This window comes from Primulina eburnea, chromosome 10 (genome assembly GCF_022965805.1).
Source record: "Primulina eburnea isolate SZY01 chromosome 10, ASM2296580v1, whole genome shotgun sequence".
NCBI lineage: Eukaryota > Viridiplantae > Streptophyta > Magnoliopsida > Lamiales > Gesneriaceae > Primulina > Primulina eburnea.
This window is the reverse complement of record NC_133110.1, coordinates 34697331-34719319: the sequence shown is the minus strand read 5'-3', so window position 1 is coordinate 34719319 and position 21989 is coordinate 34697331. Positions and strand designations below refer to the sequence as shown.

General features: G+C 34.1%; 1 protein-coding gene and 2 pseudogenes across 2 annotated transcripts; all 3 read left to right on the top strand.

Annotated features, from left to right (window-relative positions):
• Positions 1-3855: 3855 nt before the first annotated feature.
• Positions 3856-7808, top strand: LOC140803358 (TATA box-binding protein-associated factor RNA polymerase I subunit B-like; annotated as a pseudogene).
• Positions 7809-8439: 631 nt separating this feature from the next.
• Positions 8440-11229, top strand: LOC140802875 (metacaspase-1-like; annotated as a pseudogene).
• A 2108-nt stretch (positions 11230-13337) lies between these two features.
• On the top strand, positions 13338-19734 carry LOC140803357 (conserved oligomeric Golgi complex subunit 2-like). 2 transcript variants are annotated; one of them, XM_073159213.1, is made up of 12 exons: positions 13338-13880; positions 14349-14555; positions 14738-15074; positions 15443-15604; positions 15695-15794; positions 15920-16135; positions 16235-16343; positions 17608-17808; positions 18002-18106; positions 18357-18482; positions 19045-19179; positions 19277-19734. In XM_073159213.1, the coding sequence occupies exons 1-12, from the start codon at positions 13416-13418 to the stop codon at positions 19388-19390; spliced, it is 2277 nt and encodes a 758-aa protein (XP_073015314.1). In that variant the 5' UTR covers positions 13338-13415; the 3' UTR covers positions 19391-19734. The 2 variants fall into 2 exon arrangements, with proteins under 2 accessions (XP_073015314.1, XP_073015315.1); XM_073159214.1 differs by lacking the exon at positions 19045-19179.
• Positions 19735-21989: the final 2255 nt, after the last annotated feature.

Here is a 21989-nt window from a genome sequence, read left to right as displayed (position 1 = left end):
TCGTCTTTCTTTTTTTTATGGTTTATAATACGTTATCATTGTGATGCTATCATTGTGATGCGGTAAATTGATAATATAAAATAGATGATTTCATATATTGAAAAACTAAAGATATTCACGGCTGATATCTGATATTAGATCCAAGATCCATAAGTATTAATGAGAGATATAAATCTATGTCAAAGTATCAATATTTATAAAGAAATATGGGTCAAAATATCAAAAATCTGTCGATGTTCATGAATATTAATGTTTATTTATTGATGAATATTATAAAATTTTAAGATTTGAAAATAAAGACAAATCAAATTAAAGAAATAATTGATTTCCTTTTTTTATTGTGGATATAATTTTGACTAGTCTCGAAATTATTAGACTAAAATGGTATTTATTTTAAAGTGCTGATAAATGATAAAATATTGTATTACATAATGTTGTTTTATATGTTCTCCAAATATACAAAAAATCTAATATGGAATGACATTCATGAGAGATCGAATGTTGGTATTTAAGGTAAAAGATCTATTTTATACATGTAAAAATTTGAAAAAGTACTTATAATTTGAAAATGTAAGTTCAAATTCTCAATTTCAATATCTTAGTTATAGTATTTTGTTTATTCAAAGAGAGATAAAGGGAAGACGATTATTCAAAGTTGTCTAATTAATGTGATCTATTCTGTAACATGAATGTGATAGTGCCAATGAACACAATTAATATCAAAAAATATATAATATCTCAAATGAGATATGAATTATAAAATTGAAACAAAATATTGAGATATATATCAAGTCCGATATAAAGTTTGTGGATGCCGATGATATCTACCCAAATTATATTTTCATTGTATGTTTATATGAATGTATTGATGATCTAGAAGATCGTTTTTCACTGATGATGAAAAAAGATGATGATATATTTGATACAATAAAATAATGATAAACATTGACATATATGGATTTGTGAATCCCATATCAATATTGATTTTGTATAAATATATATGACAAATCAATAGTTCTAGAAGAGCTAATATTCTCCAAAAGTATCATTTTAGCATAATCGATTGGGTTGAACATTCAAATTATATAAGTAGTTAACAAACTATTGATAGTACACAAAGATATTAATGATGGAGCCAAAAGTTATTGGATCGATAAAAATGAAGCTTTTTTAATCAAATATCGAGAAAAATTTATGAATTTTTATTTATGGCTTATCAAATTTGATAGTATTATTATAAGCTCAAGCTGACAGAAATTCTCATATTATCTGGAATGAATAAATATGGGCCCACAAATCGCAATTTGATGTTTGCGAAAATACGTTTTGAGAAAAAATTTCAGAATATATAATCAAGACAAGATTAATTAAAAAAATATGAATATCAATTTTATGATTATAAATACGTTAGTTTCGTTGATTTATTCCGCCTCAAATAAAGTATTGAAACAATTGATTTTGGTAATGAATACATCATATTTCGAGGATATCTGAAATACATGTTGTATATTTGATGCCAACTGATAATGTGTTATGTGCTACAAATGAATTAGAGTAAATCTCTTGAAGAGATTGTAAATATGTCAAAAATAATGTGAATATTATTATCAAATATTATGAGCAATGAGATTTTTATGACGCAATTTCTCATTTGTTATTATTGTAATAATTCCACGTTGAGGAGGAGGAAATAGATGTTAAAAGAATATTTTTGAGATCGATCCCATTATAATATAGAGTGAACATGAAATTCCAAATTTAAATCTCAAAATATGTTATTTGATCTTGTGCATAAGATCGATTATAATATTTAGTTTTATTAATATTCTAGTTGAGTAATGTATACAACTCGTTTGAAGTGACGAATAACCCTTTTAAAGAAAATGAATGAATATCTCAACATCAAAATAATAATAGAGACTAGTCATTATGAAAGAAATTGATGTCATACTGGACATATATTATATTACTTGCAAGTAAACATAAAAGCCGCTAAAAGTGTGATCAACCAAATATTTAAATGAATCCAATTTGGATGGTGTTATTCGTGAATAATAATAAGTATATTAAAAGATGAGATTTCACATATTATTTGGGATCAAAATAATATAATTACGAATATGTTTTTACTATAATGCAAAATGTTGATTATCTTGAAATACAATTTGTAGTGATTCTTAATAAAAATGTTTGACAAATGACATGCGAGATATGAGCACATTTAGCTCATAGTTTCTAACCCAAATTCGGTCATGAGAAAATATTTTTAGTTGTTATAGATAGCTTAATTTGACAGTAATATACATCGAAAATCTTTTTAGGATTTGATGTGTCAAATGAATTTAGATTAAATGAACAAAACTATTATTTCAATAGGACATGTCATTATACAAATTAAAATGATTATCGTACATGTGATACTTTCAGCTTAGTATTCTTAAAGAGTTTACTAAAATGAATAAATAATTGAAATATAAATTTGCGATAGAATACTTGAAAAAAACAAAATTATGTTCACTATTATAGATTGAACTTTTTCTAGAAGAATATATGTACATAAGTTATAGTACAAAGAAAATGTACGAAAAATACTTTTATAATTTGCATCAATTTGTGGTTTTTGACAATTTGATACTCAAAGTATCATTTTCGCCAACTTGAAAGATGAAGAAAAGATATTTGGTCTTGAAGTACCATATACAAGGTTTGGTAATTTTATATATACTAGTTACTCTGCACACGTGTTGCGTGTGTATACAATTTTTTTTATCATTATCGATGGACTAAAATGAAATTTGACAAAATATGGAAGGACTAAATTGATATTTGAATGGTTGAAATAAAAATAAAAGTATATGTTGAAATTAAAAAAAAACAAAAGTGTAATATTAATATCGTATAAAGGTAAAACTGGAAATAAAAAGTTGGTGACCTCTCTAGGTAGTTATTATCATGTCCTCGCTTAATAATATGGCACAAATATATATGTAAAAGTCTTGTTTAAATTCAGTCTCAACCAAGTAAACAAGTGTAAGAGGGTCTACAAAAATATTACAATAATCTCCTCTCAAAAGTTTAAGAATGTCTGTAAAAATATTGCAATAATTATATATTAATATACATTTATTGTTAATGATTATTTTGATTATTTTATTATATAATCGGGTTTTTAAATTTTTGTATAATTCAACTTATAAAACATTTAAATTGTTTTTAAATATAAATAAAGTAAATAGAATTAAACTCTATTTTATGAAATAATATATTAAATTAATTCTTTAAGCGACTAAAAACATTAAGGATATGTTATTTATCCACCTATCCAATTTTCTTGTTACTTTTATTCAAAACAAAATAAAATTATTATAATATAATATAATATTTTCTATTAAATTTGGAGAATATTTATATTATTATATTTATAATATTAATTAATTTATTATTATCAAGATTTGTATATTAAAAAATATTAACCCAATACTATAAAAGCCCCTGCCCTTATCAATAATTTATTACTTTTATTTATATTTTAAAATAATTATATCATCTCTCACATAAAAAAAAATTATAAAATATTTTATAACTTTTATATTTTAATATAATATCTAGAATTTCACACAAATATTATTTAGAACAAAAAATTTAATGTGTGCATGCGTTATCATAATATTAATATATTAATTAAAGTTGCAAAAAATGAATATTTATATTTTATATATATATTTAATGGCCCTCAATTTTTATGAACGATTGAAAATATTAAAAAAATTAATTAATTTTATTTGGAGTGAATTTTTAATTAAATTTTCACAAGGACAATCTTCGGCTTCCCCTCAACAAAACTATTCTCAAACCCAGCCGCCGCTGCAACCATCCTGGGCCGGCGAAAGCAGCCGGATCATTCCACCCCGAGCATTATAGCACGAATAGATGTAATGTTCCACTGATTTTATTGTCGATTTCAATCGTTCACCTTGCCAAAACAAACAGGTAAAAAATTATTTTGCCTTGATTATCATGTTTCTGTGCAATATTGAGTGTGCACGGGGTTTTTTTTTTTGCTTATGTAACAGAGTTTGACGGAAGAAATGAATGGTTGTTGGTGTGTTTCGTTTCAAAGATCGCGTCTCTCAGCACAATCAATTTCTTTACCGGATTTCACTTTGTTTTTTTGTTTATTAATCAGTTTGAAGCTCCCTCTATGTTTTATATTCATGGAAAATATTATCTGTTACCTTTTTACACAATGTGGTGTGACAAAGTAATTAGTTCTTCACTTTTTTTTTTTCAAATAGATGTCAGCCATACATCTAATTTCTATATATTCTCATAGATACGATGACAGGAAGATTACGACAGACATGCCAAGTGTGTGGCAGCAGCGTTGGCTTTATGATATCTGATGATGGATTTTTCTATTGTGGCTACTGTAACTCACAAGCAGAAGATATATTTGATACAGGAGTCGATGAAGAACAGATTATCAACCATTACTCAGCCTCTCACAGCCGAGTTCGGCCAGCCCAAGTCATTGCTGCTGAGCCTATCTCCCAGGTAAAATGCACACCGTCTCAGTTTTGGGATCATCCGTATATGATGGAGGATGATATTGATAATGAATTTGACCCGACAAAGCCTGTCAACATTGGATCGTGTCAAAATAATTTTAGCTACGACGACTACCATTCCACTATTAGGTCGAGATACTTGACAGGTTTTCAGGTTATGATCCAATTGCAATGCGAGGCTTTGGTTGAGAAGTTTAACGTTAGCCCATTAATTGTTGGTCTTGCTGGGCCAATATGGTTAAGGTTTTTGGCTTCCACTAGGATTATGGCTGATGAATGGGCAGACCAAGTCATTCATGATTCCGAGGGTCAGACACAAGGTATAGCCCATCCTTTATTGTTCAGAAAGTTAAAATGACTGCATATCATTATGATCATGGTCTAGTTAAATTGTCTTTTGAAAAAAAAATGGATCTCCTTAGCCTAGTCCCATTCCCTAAGTGGAGAATATTTTAGATCATCGAACCTGGGATCACAAGCGTGTACAAGATTACTAATGGGTGTAAAAGTGGTTTGTTTTGAGAGAAGTACTCGGATGTCTTGAATAGTTTGCATATGTATTGAAAGGATTTGTTACATCGTCATTGTGTCCTACTGGAAACATAAGTCAATTACATTTCATGTTAGTTGTTAACTTAAATGGAATTTTAAAGATATGCAGTGGTGATTAGAGTACGGGCATGTCACAATGAACACTTTCGATCACTTTCCACTGTTTTCTTTGACATGAATTCAAAATCATTTTATTTTTTCATCGTTCTCTTAACATTGGAAATGCAGGGGAAGCAGAAGAATTTCAGCCTAGTGCTAAATATCGTGGCGACCCTGTTAATATCCTTGGGAAGCGTGTGGTAATGATATGGTATAGATCTCTCCGAAGCAGAATACCCATCTCTTGTTCATTAGCCATCTCTTTCCTTGTTTGTCATGTGGCTAGAGAGGCAATTCTGCCATCTGACATATTGAAGTGGACTCTCGAAGGAAAGCTTCTTATTTTTCCGCTTTTTGTGAAATTGAAAAGCAGATTGGATCTCATTCTAAGGCATGCCCCATCAATGTCAGTCGTATGTTCAGGCCCATCCAAGCGGTCTCATCACAGAAGTTGGAATCAATGGCAGCTGATATTGCATTGAAAATTGGTTTGGAGTTACCTCCTGTGAACTTTCATGCTATTGCTTCCCGCTATTGCTCTCAGTTATCTCTGCCATCAGGAGAAATACTTTCTCTGGCTTGTCGCATATACGAATGGTCTATGCCTACGGAGTTGTATCTGTCAGATAACGAGTTGAGGATTCCAACTCGTGTATGTGTCATGTCTATACTCATTGTGACAATCAGGATTCTTTTTGACATAAATGGCTACGGAATGTGGGAATCAAGTTTGTCCAATCCCAGTACAACATCTCATGAATTAAATAAAGAAATCGAGTCTCAGTCTGATTATAATATGAGGGATAATGCTGCTGAGAAATCATCTTCGAACAATTCAAAATCTCATTTCACCAAATTTCGTATTCCAGATTCTGGATCGAATGGGATAGAGCTTCTACAAATTCTTGAATCAAAATATAGCGAACTATATGATGCATATGGTAATGGTATTTATCAATATCTTGCGTATTTTTCTTGGATAAAAATTCCATTGTTTGGTTTTCAGTTTCCGTGTACGAGAAATGTAGCTTGTTGAAATATTTCTTTCCTTTGACAGCATATTGCCATGACTTGTCGTCGTACCTCCAGTATTGCAAAGATGTAGTTTTTTCTGGATTGCGACCATCATTTGAGGATCTGGAAGAAGAAAAGTTGTTGGAAGAGTTTTGGGATCTTTATCAAAATGACAAGGTATAAGAGTTTTACTTTTTTAAAATTTAGAAAATCATTTAACTTTTCAATCTTTGGCATTATCCATATGGCTCTGGAATATAAATTTTTTATCATAGACCAATCCTTATCATTAAGAATGCTGATGTAATAAGCACAATTGGCTAAATTCGTATCACCATCTTTGCATCCACAAATTCACAAACATATTTCTATTTGAATATTGGTGAAATTTCGGAGTTGTAATAAGATCTTTTCACCTCCACTGTGCCAATTATCATCCCCTTGGATTTTTTCCTTAGATTGATTTAAAAAATATTTGGATGATTGTACACTGCTTTCGTTAAATCCAAATTGACTTGTATAACTCCTAGTGTTTTTTAGGTGGCATTTTATTTTCCTAGAAAGGCATTCTTCAATTTCAGAATCCTTGTTTGCAGGGGCGCGTAGGATTATGTACTCAGGACAAACCTTTGCACAATGATAAAAGTTCAGGACATGCTAATCGACCTTTGACAGATTCTCATAGGGATGCACGTATAAGACAACTGAAGTTGGACATGGAAGAACACAAATTTTGTTATGTTCCTCCACGGGTTAAGGTGAAGAGGAAAGACTATGTCCATTATGTTAGGAAAAGGAAAGAAGTGTATATATATGCTGTTCATGCTGATTATTACATCTTACTTCGGTCATGTGCTAAGGTTGCCCAAGTTGAAACCAGGATCATGCATCAGGCAACCTTGAATTTTGAGCGGAGATTGAAATGGCTTGAAAAAATGATTGTTTATTCGGTAAACCTGAAGCAGAATCTTGATGATTATTGTGACTTCTGTCGTGACGACCAGGAACAAAACCATGATGATGATACTATGGAGCAGAACATTTGATAAACTATTCCACTCTCTCTAGGCTATAAATACCATCCTGGGTTGGTCTTGGTTCTGAACCAGTACCTCATATTTTCATGTCCGGGCTCCAACCGCATCCTCTGTGTATGGACGAGTCCACCACTCACTGCTTGCGTAGATCAGTTCGTGTGGTTATCAGGTGGGACCAATCCATTTAAAATTCTAGTGTAGGTTTGTACAAAGTCATATAAGGTATATTTTGGATGAATAGGAAACATGCCTCACAAAAGTGCAGAAAATGTTATGCTGGACTTGCTATGTATAAATTATCAGTTCGTCAGAAATTATAACTTATAAAGCATGATGCATTAACAACCTTTTATATTTCATTGCATGGTTACCAGATTTCATACTTTAAATTGAGGAGTGATTTTGCTCTTTATACCTTGTGATTAGTTAAGCTTAGATTTTGCAAAACCAGAAGGATTGGTCTTATTGCGTAAATATATGTGTGTGTATGTATCTACTTATACTTAAAGAGCGCAGTTGGGAAAATTGGCCAGTTTCTTCCCGGTTGCAGGTTAAGATCCTAAACGTGTCATTTGTATGCCCTTCCACCACAACAGGCGACAGAGATAATGAAGCGTGTTATGCTTTCTTTTCTCCACCGCAACAGCACCCATCGGGCAACAATCATTCTTCGTTTTTTGATTCTCGGGTTTAATCCTGGCTTGCTTTGTTTGGTGTCTCTGGTTCCTTCTCTCCACAGCGGTAGCGACCCAAGGGCAGCAAAGAACGTTGGCTTGCTCTGCTCTCGACTCCCATCTTCTTGCGACTCCCTCGTTTCAACCCTTGTGCGCGGCGCTCCCCCTTACTGGCCTGGGAAAGCTCCTACTGCGTTAGTTATTTTCCTCTTGTTTTTGTTCTTCTTTCCCCAATTTTCTTCATTATCGGGTGCGCCGCTCTTGTTAGGGCTTCCCGATTTCTTGAGTTTTTTGTTTTTATTATTTTTCTTGTGACTGTAGGTGCAGTTGGTTTTAATTTACCATCTTTGTGGCCACAATTACTATGAGGTGAATACTTTTTCTTTGGTTTGGTTGCTACTACCATGTTTTCTATTTGAATGGTTTTTAGTCATTAATTGTCATGGAATTAAGGGAAGTTGACTACCATGGCATATTCTAAATAAATGGTCTCTTATGTCTTTCATAATCAATCCAAATGCAGAAGAAGAATGAGATCCCTACAGAATTCCAACAAAGCAAAATATGCGAATGGCATTGTATTGGCTTTTCCAAGGATGTCAACCAGGAGATTCATTGATGTTTCATTATTCTGGCCATGGTTCAAGGCAAAGGAATTACAATGGAGATGAAGTTGATGGATATGATGAAACCTTGTGTCCTCTTGACTTTGAAACACAGGGTATGATTGTAGATGATGAGATTAATGCATCTATTGTGAGACCTCTACCTCACGGTGTTAAGCTTCATGCAATAATAGATGCGTGTCATAGCGGAACAGTTCTTGATTTACCGTTTTCTATGCCGGATGAATAGGTAGGCTTAAAACACCTTTTATTTATATTTTCAAGAGTGACATAATCCTGTGTTTTTATCATGTCTGGTTAGAAGTAGGTGGTGTAGTTTTTGGAATCACAGCTGGTATCTCATAAAATTTAAGAATAAATGGTGCCAAAGTGAGATATAACATGATACTGATTGTCATCTGCCAAATATGTTAGACAAGTGTGGTGCTTAAGTTTCCAATAAATTCAATTCTCTCTCAATGTTATCTATGTTTGTTTTACTCTCATTTCCCTCTCTACAGACAGCAACTAATCATTCCCATGTTTAGCTTTAGATATAATACTGCATGGGGTCATGGCTTTTAATTTTCAATATATTATGTGGCCAAGCCCATTATTTCTCTAGATTAGGCTACTGACACAGGAACCACTAAAGTGGGAAAACAAACTGTGGGCACTTAGTTCCTAGACCTGGAATGTTTTCGGTGTTTTATATAAATGGGATCAATGGAATAAGTATGCTGATCGAGGTTGAATTAGGTTGTTCTTCAGTCACTTACATGGTAGGGTAATGTTATGTTCTCGTTGATCTTGTTTGGTATCCATTAGTTACTCATGTCAACCGAGCTGCACCATATAGTAATCCATTCAGTTATTCAGTAGCTGTTTTCTGTATAAAACTGAACCTTGGTAATGACCAGTCTGTTCCTCACTTTCACAAGTTAGTCATCCAAGAAAAAGCATGTTTGAAGAAAATATCAATGCCTTCACCACTTAAGGTGATGAGGTTCTATGATCAGTGTTACAGTGACCATCTCATTATTATTTATGAATCATTCCTTGAAGGGTCATTACCATGACATAAAATGGAAGTTATCTGTTGTTTGATCAAAATGTCAAGCAATGGTGTTAAGCTTCTAAACTTTAAGAAAGATGTTTGGAGGCTGGTGTTTCCATTGATTTATAGAATAAGGATTCTCGAAACTTTTCGATTGCTTTCATGGTGGGATTTAATCATGTAGACTCAAAATAATGATGACTCTCATATCCTTGAGAAGTAGTGCTAAATTGACATGTGGGTATGTCTGTCATCAGTATTCCTCTCTTGGTACTTGTGCCAAAAGAATGGTTTTCTTTTTGCTGTATTAAATATTATGGTTTGCTACTTGTATCAAAACAGGAGTGGCCAATATGCGTGGGAGGACCATCGTCCTCGATCAGGTGTGTGGAAAGGAACAAATGGTGGTGAGGTAATTTCTTTTAGTGGTTGTGATGATGATCAAACCTCAGCTGATACCTCTGTAAGTTAATAATGTTGATAGGAACATTAAAATATTATGTTATGAAACAAGAAACTTGTTAAGGTATTATTTTCCTTCGATCTTTCGAGTAGGCTCTATCAAAAATCACTTCAACAGGTGTCATGCCCTTTTGTTTTATAGTGATCTTATTTTCCACAAAATACGTGCTGTTCTTGGCTTTGGAATGTAAAATTTTCTTCTCTGCTCTTATATTATTGAAGAACTGTCATTTTTCTTGACTATTGAACTATGGAGTTAAGTGAGTTAAAGTGACTTCACAGACCAAAATTTGTGGCCTGTGTCACACGAAGGTCGTTTCTATGTTTCCACGTCACATTTCCATGAATTTCCTGTCTGTATTGTGTTTGTGATTAAGATCCTAGATAATGGTTCATTAATCTCTGCTGGTTGCTGCTTGTTAACACTAACGATAGCATGCCCGAATATTTGAAACAGGGTGATTTATAATATTTGAGAAATAGGATAACGATTGCAGAATCCTTCGCCATAAAAAAAAAAATTTTTGCTTTTGATCTAAATTTTCTTAGTTTGAAGTTCTTGTATTATATGGGTGAGACAAAAACCAAGACTAGATGTCTATTCCGTGCATTATGATTAAAAAAAATATGTGAATCTGAGCAAGACCATTTGGTTTGGTTGCTAGCGAGTGAGGGAAAAACTCGCCCAATGTATGGTCTGCAACACGCCAGCTACACGACTCACTACATAGGTCTAGGGAAAGCAGGATAATCCCTCCTTTCGATAAGCTGGGTCCATGTAAATGATCGAGACCTCGCAAACAACAACGCTTCTTCCCCATATCTTAAAGGAAGGCTCTGAAAGAGATGGTCGACAGATTTGAATTACATGTTTTCTTGGGTTGATTTTGGGCTTCTTCCACTCCCGCCGTTTTCAAATCGTGTACTGTCACACTTATTTTACTTCTTGTAAACACCAATATCTTCTTTTGATTATTTGCATTTCAATACTTTTAAAAGAAAATAATTCCCACACGCTAATTGTAAATGGATTGGAAAAGCCTCCTTTCACTCGGAATTAGTCTCTGTACTTACATTAGCGTTTTGTGGCCTTTTACACACTTGGTAGACACTTTGATCTTTTCTATCTCTAAATGTGAGGACATGATCAGCTGTCTTACTCAACACGTATGAAAATATGTTGTGAGGTCATTTCCTGATTAATTTCAGACACGACATCGATTTGATTGCTTCTTTGCTAGAAAACTACATCAGTTTAATCATAGGTAAATTTTAAATATCAATTAGTTATTAGGTTTGACTGGTAGGTATTAAGTGGAAATTTCCATGATTCTGAGGACCAAATTATATTAATGTTTTATAATTTTGAAAAGGCCCAAATATTAAAATAAACGTTTACTGTGTTGACATTTACTTACAGTGTGTTTGCTCACATGGATTTAATGAAATTTAGTGAGATTTGTAATAAGAAATCTCATTTAATAAATTTTTAGTACATGATTAATATTGGTAAGATGTGATATAACTAAATGAAATCTTTAAAAAGATGTAAGTATTCATGAGATTCTATGGAGTTTAGGTTATATGAACAAAATAACTTAATTTTTTTTAAAACTAATTAAAATATAATTATTTTTTAAAAAAATACATTTGATTCACAACTTATTTAATCGTATAAATTTTAAAAAATTATTTTTAAATATTAAAAAATTTATATAATTTAAAAATTATGTGGATTATTTTTTTCTTATGATTCTCAATTGTTTTTGGATAATAAAAAACCTAATTTGTCTTATTTTATCTCAATTTTTTATTGATTTTTTTCATTATTAAAATGTTTATTAAATAAAATATTTTTTTATATTTATAAATTATTATAATGTATATAAAAAATAATAAGTAAAATTAATATAACATAATCATAATTATAATTTAATTGAATATATATAAATATATGAAATTGTAAAAATTGGACAATTCATCATATTCATAACATTTAATACTTTGATGATTCGGGAGACAAAACTCACCAAGCATCATTCATTTTTCATCATTTTATTTTCACAATCATCAAACTAAAACAAAACAGATTTTCATCAAATATTAAAATAAAAACAATGTCCATCACTTCTACAGACTTCTGCCCCACAAACCTCAAGGGGACATTAACCACATCAAGTAAGTAATTTTTATTTAGAGAAATTCATTAGACATCAAAAAATGATATTCCAAATACCAGGTATGTGGACACACACTCACAAATGTAAGTCTGATCCAAAATACGGTTACTCTATTTTCGAACTTATAATAACTTATTTATGCAGTAAATCCTTCATCTATACTATTATATTAAGTAGGAGGCCCTAATAATAACCGTTCTACGACGACACCAACTTTCTTTCCTGTTTTATCCTTTTTAATTTTTTATATTTACTATTTACTATTTTATTATAGTTGAACCCCTAATAATAACCGCTCTATGAGAACATCAACTTTCTTTCCTAATTTATCCTTTCTCATTTTTTATATTATATTTTTTCTTAACAAATAATATTATATCCACCGTCATAAGGAAACTGTTCACGTGAAAAATAATATTATTTCTTCTCCAAACTAGCCACCGTGAAAAATAAACTTTCTTCTTTATGTTGTGACGTCATTATGTTGTAATATCATGAATATTTAATATATTAGCCACATGTATTCAGGACACACGCAACGCGTGTGCCACGATTACTAGTTATATTTAAGATAAAGCAATACATTATATTCAATTTGCAACATGTTATTAAATTTCTTCTATTTGAACACCAATTCAGTTTTAGAAAAAAACATTATGCTCACAAATATAAACACATATTTAAACTCTAAAAATAATATAAATATTCATATATTATACTATACACCTGGGTAGGACACCTCAAGAATTGAGGTGCCCATACCTAGTATATTATAATGGTCAAACGATTAATGTCTTTTAAATCAGGTGATTATTACTCGTGAAGGAAATTAAAAAAATTGTGTTTTATTAAACTAAAGTTGTAAAAAAATCTGTCACTATTAGTGAGCTAAAAAGTTTTAAATTTCTTTAATCAAATATAAATGAGTTTTAGTATTGTCTTATCCAATAAGATTTATATTAAAATAATTATCCAGGTCTAAAATTTACGAGTCCGCTTAGAACCCTGAAATCGAAGATAGTTTCATTTTAATAAAAAAAGTCGCATTTCAATGCCAAATGGATCATAACTCGAAAGTCGCGTTTTCAAATTGAGTAGTCCATCTTCTCTGTACCTGGGGTGAAGACTTGTAAAATCCCACAAAAGAAGTATAAACCACCGTCTCCAATGGCGACAGATCTGCTGCACTCCCCATTGCCGAAATCCGCCACGGATTTGTTCGGTGATCCAATTGAGGATTCGCATCCGTTATGGCTGAATCCATCCAAATTCTCCGACCAAGAATTCGATCCGGAATCCTACATCTCGGATCTTCGCACATTTGTTCCATTCGATACACTTCGATCGGAGCTGAGATCGTATTTGGGTGCCCTAAATCACGAGCTCGTCGAGCTCATCAATCGAGACTACTCGGATTTTGTGAGTCTCAGCACTAAGCTCGTCGACGTGGACGCTGCAGTGGTGAGGATGCGGGCTCCACTGCTCGAGATCAAGGAGAAGATTTTGTCTTTCCGGGGATCGGTTGAGGGCTCGTTGATGGCGCTGCAGAGCCGGCTCAAGCAGCGTGCACGAGCCAACGAGGCGAGGGAAGTGTTGGAGTTGTTGCTGGACACGTTTCATGTTGTTTCTAAGGTCAGAGTTTCTGAAGTACATTTTTAGGTTGAAATTCACACGCTACTGCAGTTTTGTTCCCGTGCGTTTGCAAATGGATGAACTGTTTTAGCCTGCTGCTTTTGATGCTTGGGCTGAAGCCGTAGTTCACACCTTAAATAAGTCAATTGCTAGAAATGGCCTTTGTTTTTGGTTTATAATTACATTATCGTCGATAATTCCTTTGAAACATTCTTGTTGATGCTGGCAAAACAGTAGCTCGTAGTGTCGCCCGGTCCATAGCATCTATCTGAGATTGGCTTTTGGTAGATGATACCGACGTGATATATTCCTGTTTGGTTGCATCAATAGATTGTTTACAGCAGAGGAAGTATTCAGACCTTATATGTGTCCTTTGCAAAATTTCACCAACTGTTTGTGCGCCTTAGAATAGTTTGTCCCTGGTGTTTGCTATTTATGTTTGATCAATTTCAAATTATACTGGTTCAGGTTGAAAAATTGATAAAGGAGCTCCCCAGTGTTCCAGCTGATTGGTCCAGTGGAACTTTGAATTCTGGCGAGAAGGGTCAATTAAGCAATGGTATATCCTTTCAACAAGTAGAAAATGGAATGAACCTCAGGGAGACACAAAGCATACTTCTGGAGAGAATTGCTAGTGAAATGAATCGTCTGAAGTTTTATATTGCTCATGCACAGGTCTATCTTGCTCCTTCCTCCGATGGTTTCTCCCACATCTTTTTCTTCTTCTGAAAAGTGAAGGACAATGATAGGCGATAAATATCTTGTTCCACCATTTTGATCCCTGACTTCCATTTATAGTACCTAATCTGGGCTTCTCAAATACTTATCCTGGTTCCTTTCATGTGATGGCAGTACAGAATATGCCGTTCATTGAGAATATGGAGAAGAGGATCCACAATGCTAGCTTGTTACTGGATACAAGCTTGGGACACTGTTTTGTAGATGGACTCGAGAACAGGGATGCAAATGCAGTATACAATTGTTTACGTGCATATGCTGCTATTGATAATACAAATAGCCCTGAAGAAATTTTTCGCTCTATAGTTGTTGCTCCATTCATGCAGATAGTTATCCCTCATGGATCAAATCGAGCAGTTGGCGTGTCATCTACAGATGAGCTTGAGAAAGACTATGAAAGGATCAAGCAGTACATTAGAGATGATTGCATGTTTTTATTGGATATATCATTTACAGGTATGCTTGCTATCCGTTAAAAAAAAAACCATACACCAATGCTATTGTACAGGAATTCTTTGGCTGAAAAGAGTCATTTAAGTGTCAATTCTGTATTTTCTTGGTTAAGTTGATCACTCTTGATTCAGGGTGTGCTAGTATCACGGCGTCATAATGAATATCTTTGAGTTGCTAGATTTTATCCTGCCTAAATGCTCGTTGTCCAAATTTTTTTCTTCTGTGTATCTAGGATTTTTAGCCCTGTTTGTGTATGCATCGCACTCTACCATTTTTTCTTATGGGTTATTTATTTCTGTCTTACAATCCGTGAGGTATAGAATTTCTCTTCCCCCCTTCGGTGTGATCTTTATTTGCTTAAACATGTGCAGAAAATTCAGGTCTACACGTATTTAGCTTTCTCGCAAATTCCATCCTCAAAGAGGTTTTATCAGCCATCCACACAGGAAAACCAGGGGCTTTCTCTCCAGGAAGGCCTACACAGTTTCTCCAAAATTATAAGTCAAGCCTAGATTTTCTGGCTTATCTAGAAGGTATTTGAGATGCCCTTCATAAATTATGTACTTTAATATGCTACATTATGTTATTTTAATTAATTCATCGTGCTTTTGTTGCTGTGCAAGGTTACTGTCCCACTAGGTCTGTAGTTGTTAAACTTCGGGCAGAGGCAGTCTATGTAGAGTTCATGAAGCAATGGAACACTGGGGTTTATTTCTCATTGAGGTACGAAACACAATTCATATTTCCTTTTTCTGATTTGTCTGGGGACTTTCATTTCTAAGGAAGGCGATGAATTAGGTCAAAAGAAAAGTGCAACTCAATATGGATTATCTGATTCATTTTCTCAGGTTTCAGGAAATAGCTGGTGCTTTGGATTCTGAACTTATGAATACTTCACTTGTGCCCTCTCAGAACTCTACCTCAAACCAGCAAAATTCTCAAAAATTATTATTGAAGCAGAGTATTTCTCTTATGGATTGCTTGAGGTCGTGCTGGGCGGATGATGTTCTTGTTCTTTCTTGCTCAGACAAATTTCTACGTTTATTTTTGCAACTTCTTTCAAGGTCTCTGCATTTTTGTCTAGTGAGGCTAGAAGTTTCATGGTTACAATGATTTCTGAATTTTACTCAAAATTTGGAAAATTCAATTTGTTATGGATGTAGATACTCAAGCTGGTTGTCAGCTGGATTAAATGCTCGCAGAGCCAGGAATACTAGCACTAACACTGGATCTGAATGGGCTATTTCTGCAGCCCCGGATGATTTCCTCTATGTATGTATCACATTGTTCTGTTACAATTAAATTCTTCTGTGCAAAAAATTAGTCTGTTCCTTGAACCTATTTCTCACTAGGACAACATAGGGCTTTAAAAACAATTATTTAATGAGCTTTTAGACCTAAAAAGTCGAAATTATTACATACTGGGATAGTTATGAAGACCATAGTTATTGGTATTTTGTTGTAATTTTCTTATTGTTATCTAAGCCTCTGTGTGCCCCCTTGGGAAGACCCAAGACTTTTTTCTCATATATTGTCCCAATCAGTGGCAATCAATTCTGCAAATTCCACGCATTTTACATGTGTAAAAATGTGATCCTTTGTCCTCTATTCCAACTGAAGAATCTTGTTGGATGCCGAGCCTTGTAAATACATCCCTGAAACCACAAGGGATGGCATGAGGAGAAAAAATATAGAGAACTTGCTAAGCACTGAATTCTGCAAGTCCAAATCCCATTTTCTTTTACAAAAAAAAAAATACTCAAATTCATAACATTCAAATATCGTTCATGATTCAACTCATCACCTCATGATAATTATGTGGTTTCTTTTTTTTAATTATTAAAACCATGAATTACAAAAGTTTGTATTATTTAAGTAATATATATATATATATATATATATATATATATATATATATATATATAATTCGATTATTGTATCAATATTCTTTAAGTGAATTTGAAGACTTTTTGGGCTATTTCAACCGATATTTGAAGCGGTGATGATGATAGTGATTTAATTCACGTCAGGTCGGGGATGATGATGACAAATGTTGTCCACTTTCTTATCATTTCTAGATTATTTGAAGCAAGGGTCAAGACTAGGATGAAGATTTCATATACGCGAAGTTGGGATGAGGATTTTCTGGCCAATTAGATAGAACTGGGTATGAGACCAATGAGAACTTAATCCCCGCGAGGATTAAATGGGGAATCCCTGATTAGAACCATTCCTGCCCCTCCCCGCCCCGCCCCGCCCCGCCCCATTGCCATCACTAGTTACAAGGCATGGATTTAGTTCTAACCTCGCCAGGGTTGTAAACATCTAATTAGTTAGCCTGATGGAATGCTAACATATTTATTTCTTTCTTGATGTTATTTTATTATTTAACCATAAATAATTTTCCCCTAGGTTCCCTTTTCTTGTTGGCAGTTCTTGGTTGTCGCCTATATGAATGCTTATGCAAATTTGCAACCATGTTATGGTGTGCCAAAGATGATTATTTCAATTTTGTTGATTAATTATTGTTTCACAGATAACTCATGATTTAAAATCCTTGGTGGAGGAAGTTTGTGGTGACTATCTAAGGCATGTTCTCGAACTTCTGAAGTTGTGTCCTGCTGAAGTACTCGACCTTGTGAAGCTGAGTATTTTACACGGTGGAAACTCCCTCAGAGTTCTTCAGCCTCAAGTAATAAATTTGATAGTAGAAACTCTAGTTGAGAAGTCTGTGGAGGTGAGCCGGCTGCATAAATTTTATTTTCTAATTGATTTTGTTATGTTACCTGTGTTTATAGGCTAATGGCTATCAGTTTAAGTAGGAATTTTTGTAATACTTTCTCATTGTATTTACAGTTATTTTATAGACCCACGAGGAATACCTTACTCATTAGGAATTACTCTGACAGATTTTATAACAAATTGTGTAGGACTTGCGACAATTGAAGGGAATAACTGCCACATATAGGATGACTAACAAGCCTCTACCTGTTAGACATTCACCTTATGTATCTGGTATATTGCGCCCTCTAAAGGTACAACTATTCTTTAAGCTCCAGAATCTTATATAATATAAAATATTGATTTCAGCTGTCTTATAATTGCTAATTTGAAAAAAAAAAGACTTGGAACTTCTGTTTAATATTATGGATGAACGAGGAATTGATCCCAAGCATAACTGATGTTCTCTGTACCTTTATCTCTTGCACTCCTGCTGGCCTGTTGCTTCCATTTTAGCTGCTTCATATAGAAAACTTTCTATCATAACTTTCCTACTTTTTGCAGGCTTTTCTGGAAGGAGAGCGAGCGGCTACATATCTAACCAGTGAGCTTCGTGAGGAACTCTTACATGGAGCTGCAAATGAGATCACTCGTCGATATTATGAATTAGCTGCCGAGCTCATCAATATGGTATGCTGATTATTTAGTGTTCTGGATCTCTTCCTCATTTTTCGATGATTAAAATTTTCTCCTCGTCATATATTGAAATAAATTCCATCTAGATGCTCGTGCCAGTATCACAATTGTGGATCTGAGGAACGGATGTGTTTTGACATCCCAATGAACAAGATTTCACTCCATTTAAAAGTCAGCACGTGATATAAACCAAGTCAATCTACCTTTGGCAGACAAAACAAAATATAAATTTAATGTCTATTTGAAGGTAGTTGAGTAGTATGTGGGAAAGAGATGAGAAGAACTATACTTGAAGATACTTGTGTGTTACACGTGCACACCTCAAGCATTTTCTCTATGTCGCTGAAAACAACTAGGTTTATTACTACTATCCTGATAACCCCGCCGAGGTTCAACACAGCGTCATTGGACTCCTTATTGAGTTCCTGGCTTCCTCATATAGGGCTTCCATTGAGTAGAAACTTGTCTACCAATTTCAATTTTTATTGAAGGATAGGTTATACTTATAGGATATGCTTTTGTCTAAATAACATTGCCTGATTAAACTTGTTGACAGGCCCGAAAAACAGAGTCCTCGCTTCAAAAAATACGTTTAGGTGCACAAAGACGAGCTGGGGCAAGTTCAGATGTCTCAGATCATAATGTGTCTGATACAGACAAGATATGTATGCAGTTATTTCTTGATATTCAGGTGGTATCTCCTACCTCAAAAAAACTTCACAACATCCCTGTTCATTGAATTGGTTGTGTTTCTACTCACTCGTTGCACGCTTTTCTATGACGCTCAGGAGTATGGACGGAACCTCAATTCACTGGGTATTGATGCTAGTACTATTCCAGCATATTGTTCCTTGTGGCAGTGTACAGCTCCTTCAGACAAGCAAAACACAATTAGCTTCTAGTTCCTAATTTGGCTACCACCATTTGCAACGTGACAAATGATTCGAATTCGGTCATATGTTCCAAAATGCTGTGGCGATCTTCTAGCCGAAGCAGAAGCGTTGAAGGAACCAGAGATAGATCTCCGGAATCATTTTTCGCCATCGAATTTTTCTTATATATAGTAGGGTTGTATTTTTTGGTTTGTATTTGTTTTACTCGTATTCTTTCTAATCTCTGTGTTGTTTTACATGGCTTTACTTATATCTTATGATATGATATTAGCAACAGAAGAATCTCCAGCATAGGACATCCCCCCCGTAGATTGAGAAATAAATTTGGAAAAATAGACATATTTCTCTTTTGATATCTAATTGTTTTACTGTTTGTTTCATGTTCAAATAATTCAATTTATTACTGAAGGGGAGCAAAAAAAAAGAATTCAATTTATCAAAGAATTCAATTTAATTGAAAATTTTAATTAAACCTGGGTAAAAAAATCATCAGTATTTGGTCAAAATTTCGCAGACATTAAAATTGGGATAAAAAAAACTTTAAAAATGCAATAATTTATGAGCCGTCGATTTCAATTTGTGATCATCATAAATATTTATAGACACCATTGAACTCACAAATTTCCGGTAAGATTTAATATTATTGAAAATATTTATAATTGCTGTAATAGTTTGCAAATTATTTATAGCTAAACAAGTAATAATTTTATTAAATTATAGTAAAAATATAAACATTTGTATTATTCGTATTTTTTCACAAAAACCCTATAATTTTTTTTAATAATCATTGCTTTAAGCAGTGCACTTTCATAAAACAAATTGAAATTATTATTATTATTTTTTTTTTTGAGGGGAAGAGCTGGTAAATTTATTGCAAAAAATCATCCTTTACAAGCTGAACCAACTAAAAAGGAAATTCACCATTCACCCAAATAACAGGTGACGGGGAAGAAAAAGCAAATTGGGCCATGTGATGTGCTACTTTATTCGCCGATCTATGATCATGAGCCATACTAGAAACCACTGGTGTTGTCAAAAGTTCGATAATAACTGCCGTGCAAAAACCAGTGTAGCCAAGGTCCTCCTGATTGGTAGTGACTGCTTGCACTGCCAACAGATAGTCTGATGCGATATGGACGTTTTGGAAACCTTTTTCATACAAAAGCTTGATACCTTCTCGGATGGCCAGGAGTTCACAGTGAACTACTGTAAGCGGTTGATTAATTTGTTTTCCAAATGCCAGTAACAACCGGCCTTGAGAATCACGAACGACGCCCCCAACACTGTACATATGTCTCTCTTCGTTCACGGCTGCATCAACATTAAGCATTAGGGAATCCGAACTTGGCGGCTTCCAGATTCTTTCGCTGCTGTGCTTCTCGCTTGTACATGTAATTAATTCTTTCAATCGAGCCCGTCGAAATTCAGCTAGCATAGCAGAAGCCCAAGTAATACAGGTGGCAAGCTCTTTCCTCCTATCCCCATGCAAGAAGTTCTGTCTTTCTTTCCAAATTGCCCAGACATGAGTCGCCAGCCCCTCAAAGTCATGCTTAGAGAAATTTTCTTACAACCAAAAGCAGATTTCCAATGTGTTGGTATGTTGCGCCCTTCTTATAACATGCTCAAAAGGGGTGTTCTTCCAAAGATGCTTAGTGGTTGGACAGAAAATTAAATTATGGAATGTTGAGTCTATTGGGTAATTACACAGACTGCAAGACTCATTAACTGGTACATGGTGCCGCAATAAGTTCTGGTTGGTAGGTATACAATCATGAGATATGCTCCACCAAAACAGTTGTATTTTCGGTTGGATAGAGAGACTCCATAAGAAAGCCCACCATGAGTCCAGAGAATGTCCCACTTGATGTTCCGGGGTAGAGAACAACCCCTTTTGTAGACGGCAGCCATCTCGTACTGTGTATTGACCCTTCATTTCATACCGCCAATATAGAGAGTCCTTCTTTCCTGCTGATGGTAGAGGTATCTTAAGTATCTCTCCTGCAACATATGGATTAAATTTAGCCTCAATCTGCTCTGCATCCCACACTCCATACTTTATTAAGGTATTCACAGTAGGTGCAATCTCCCACGGAACAGATGATGGACTGATTTTTGACTGCATAGTTGGGATCCAAGAATCGTCAAAGATATGTATTGATTTTCCATCCCCAACTCTCCATAGTAAGCCACTCACCAATAAATCCTTACTCCAATGGAGCGACCTCCAGATATAGGAGGGATTATTACCTAGCCCTGCATTCAGCACCGATTGATGACGGTAATATCTCCCTTTAAGCACACGGGCAGCAAGTGAGTCAGGGTGTCTAAGAAGGCGCCATACCTGTTTAGCAAGTAAAGCTCGGTTAAACTCTACTAATTTCCTGAAGCCATGTAATGCCCGAGAATTTAATTACCGTAATCTGAAATGATTTGGATATGATTACTGTAAATTGAGATTAATCTGAAATGATTTATAGAATTAATCGAGATGATTATAGACGGATCGGATCAGACTAGAACACATGATAAAGGTGTGATATTGTGTGTGCAAAGAAAGAAGGGCGCACATGCGCGTTGAGGTGCGCGAACTATGCGCGAGCAAGACCGA

What these genes read in the sequence shown, in the direction of transcription:
- LOC140803357 (XM_073159213.1), top strand. Translation starts at nt 13,416, where the DNA reads ATGGCGACAGATCTGCTGCACTCCCCATTGCCGAAATCCGCCACGGAT. An exon ending in ATTGGATATATCATTTACAG is followed by an intron (nt 15,075 to 15,442) that starts GTATGCTTGCTA and finishes AAACATGTGCAG; the next exon opens with AAAATTCAGGTCTACACGTA. An exon ending in TAGTTGAGAAGTCTGTGGAG is followed by an intron (nt 17,809 to 18,001) that starts GTGAGCCGGCTG and finishes CAAATTGTGTAG; the next exon opens with GACTTGCGACAATTGAAGGG.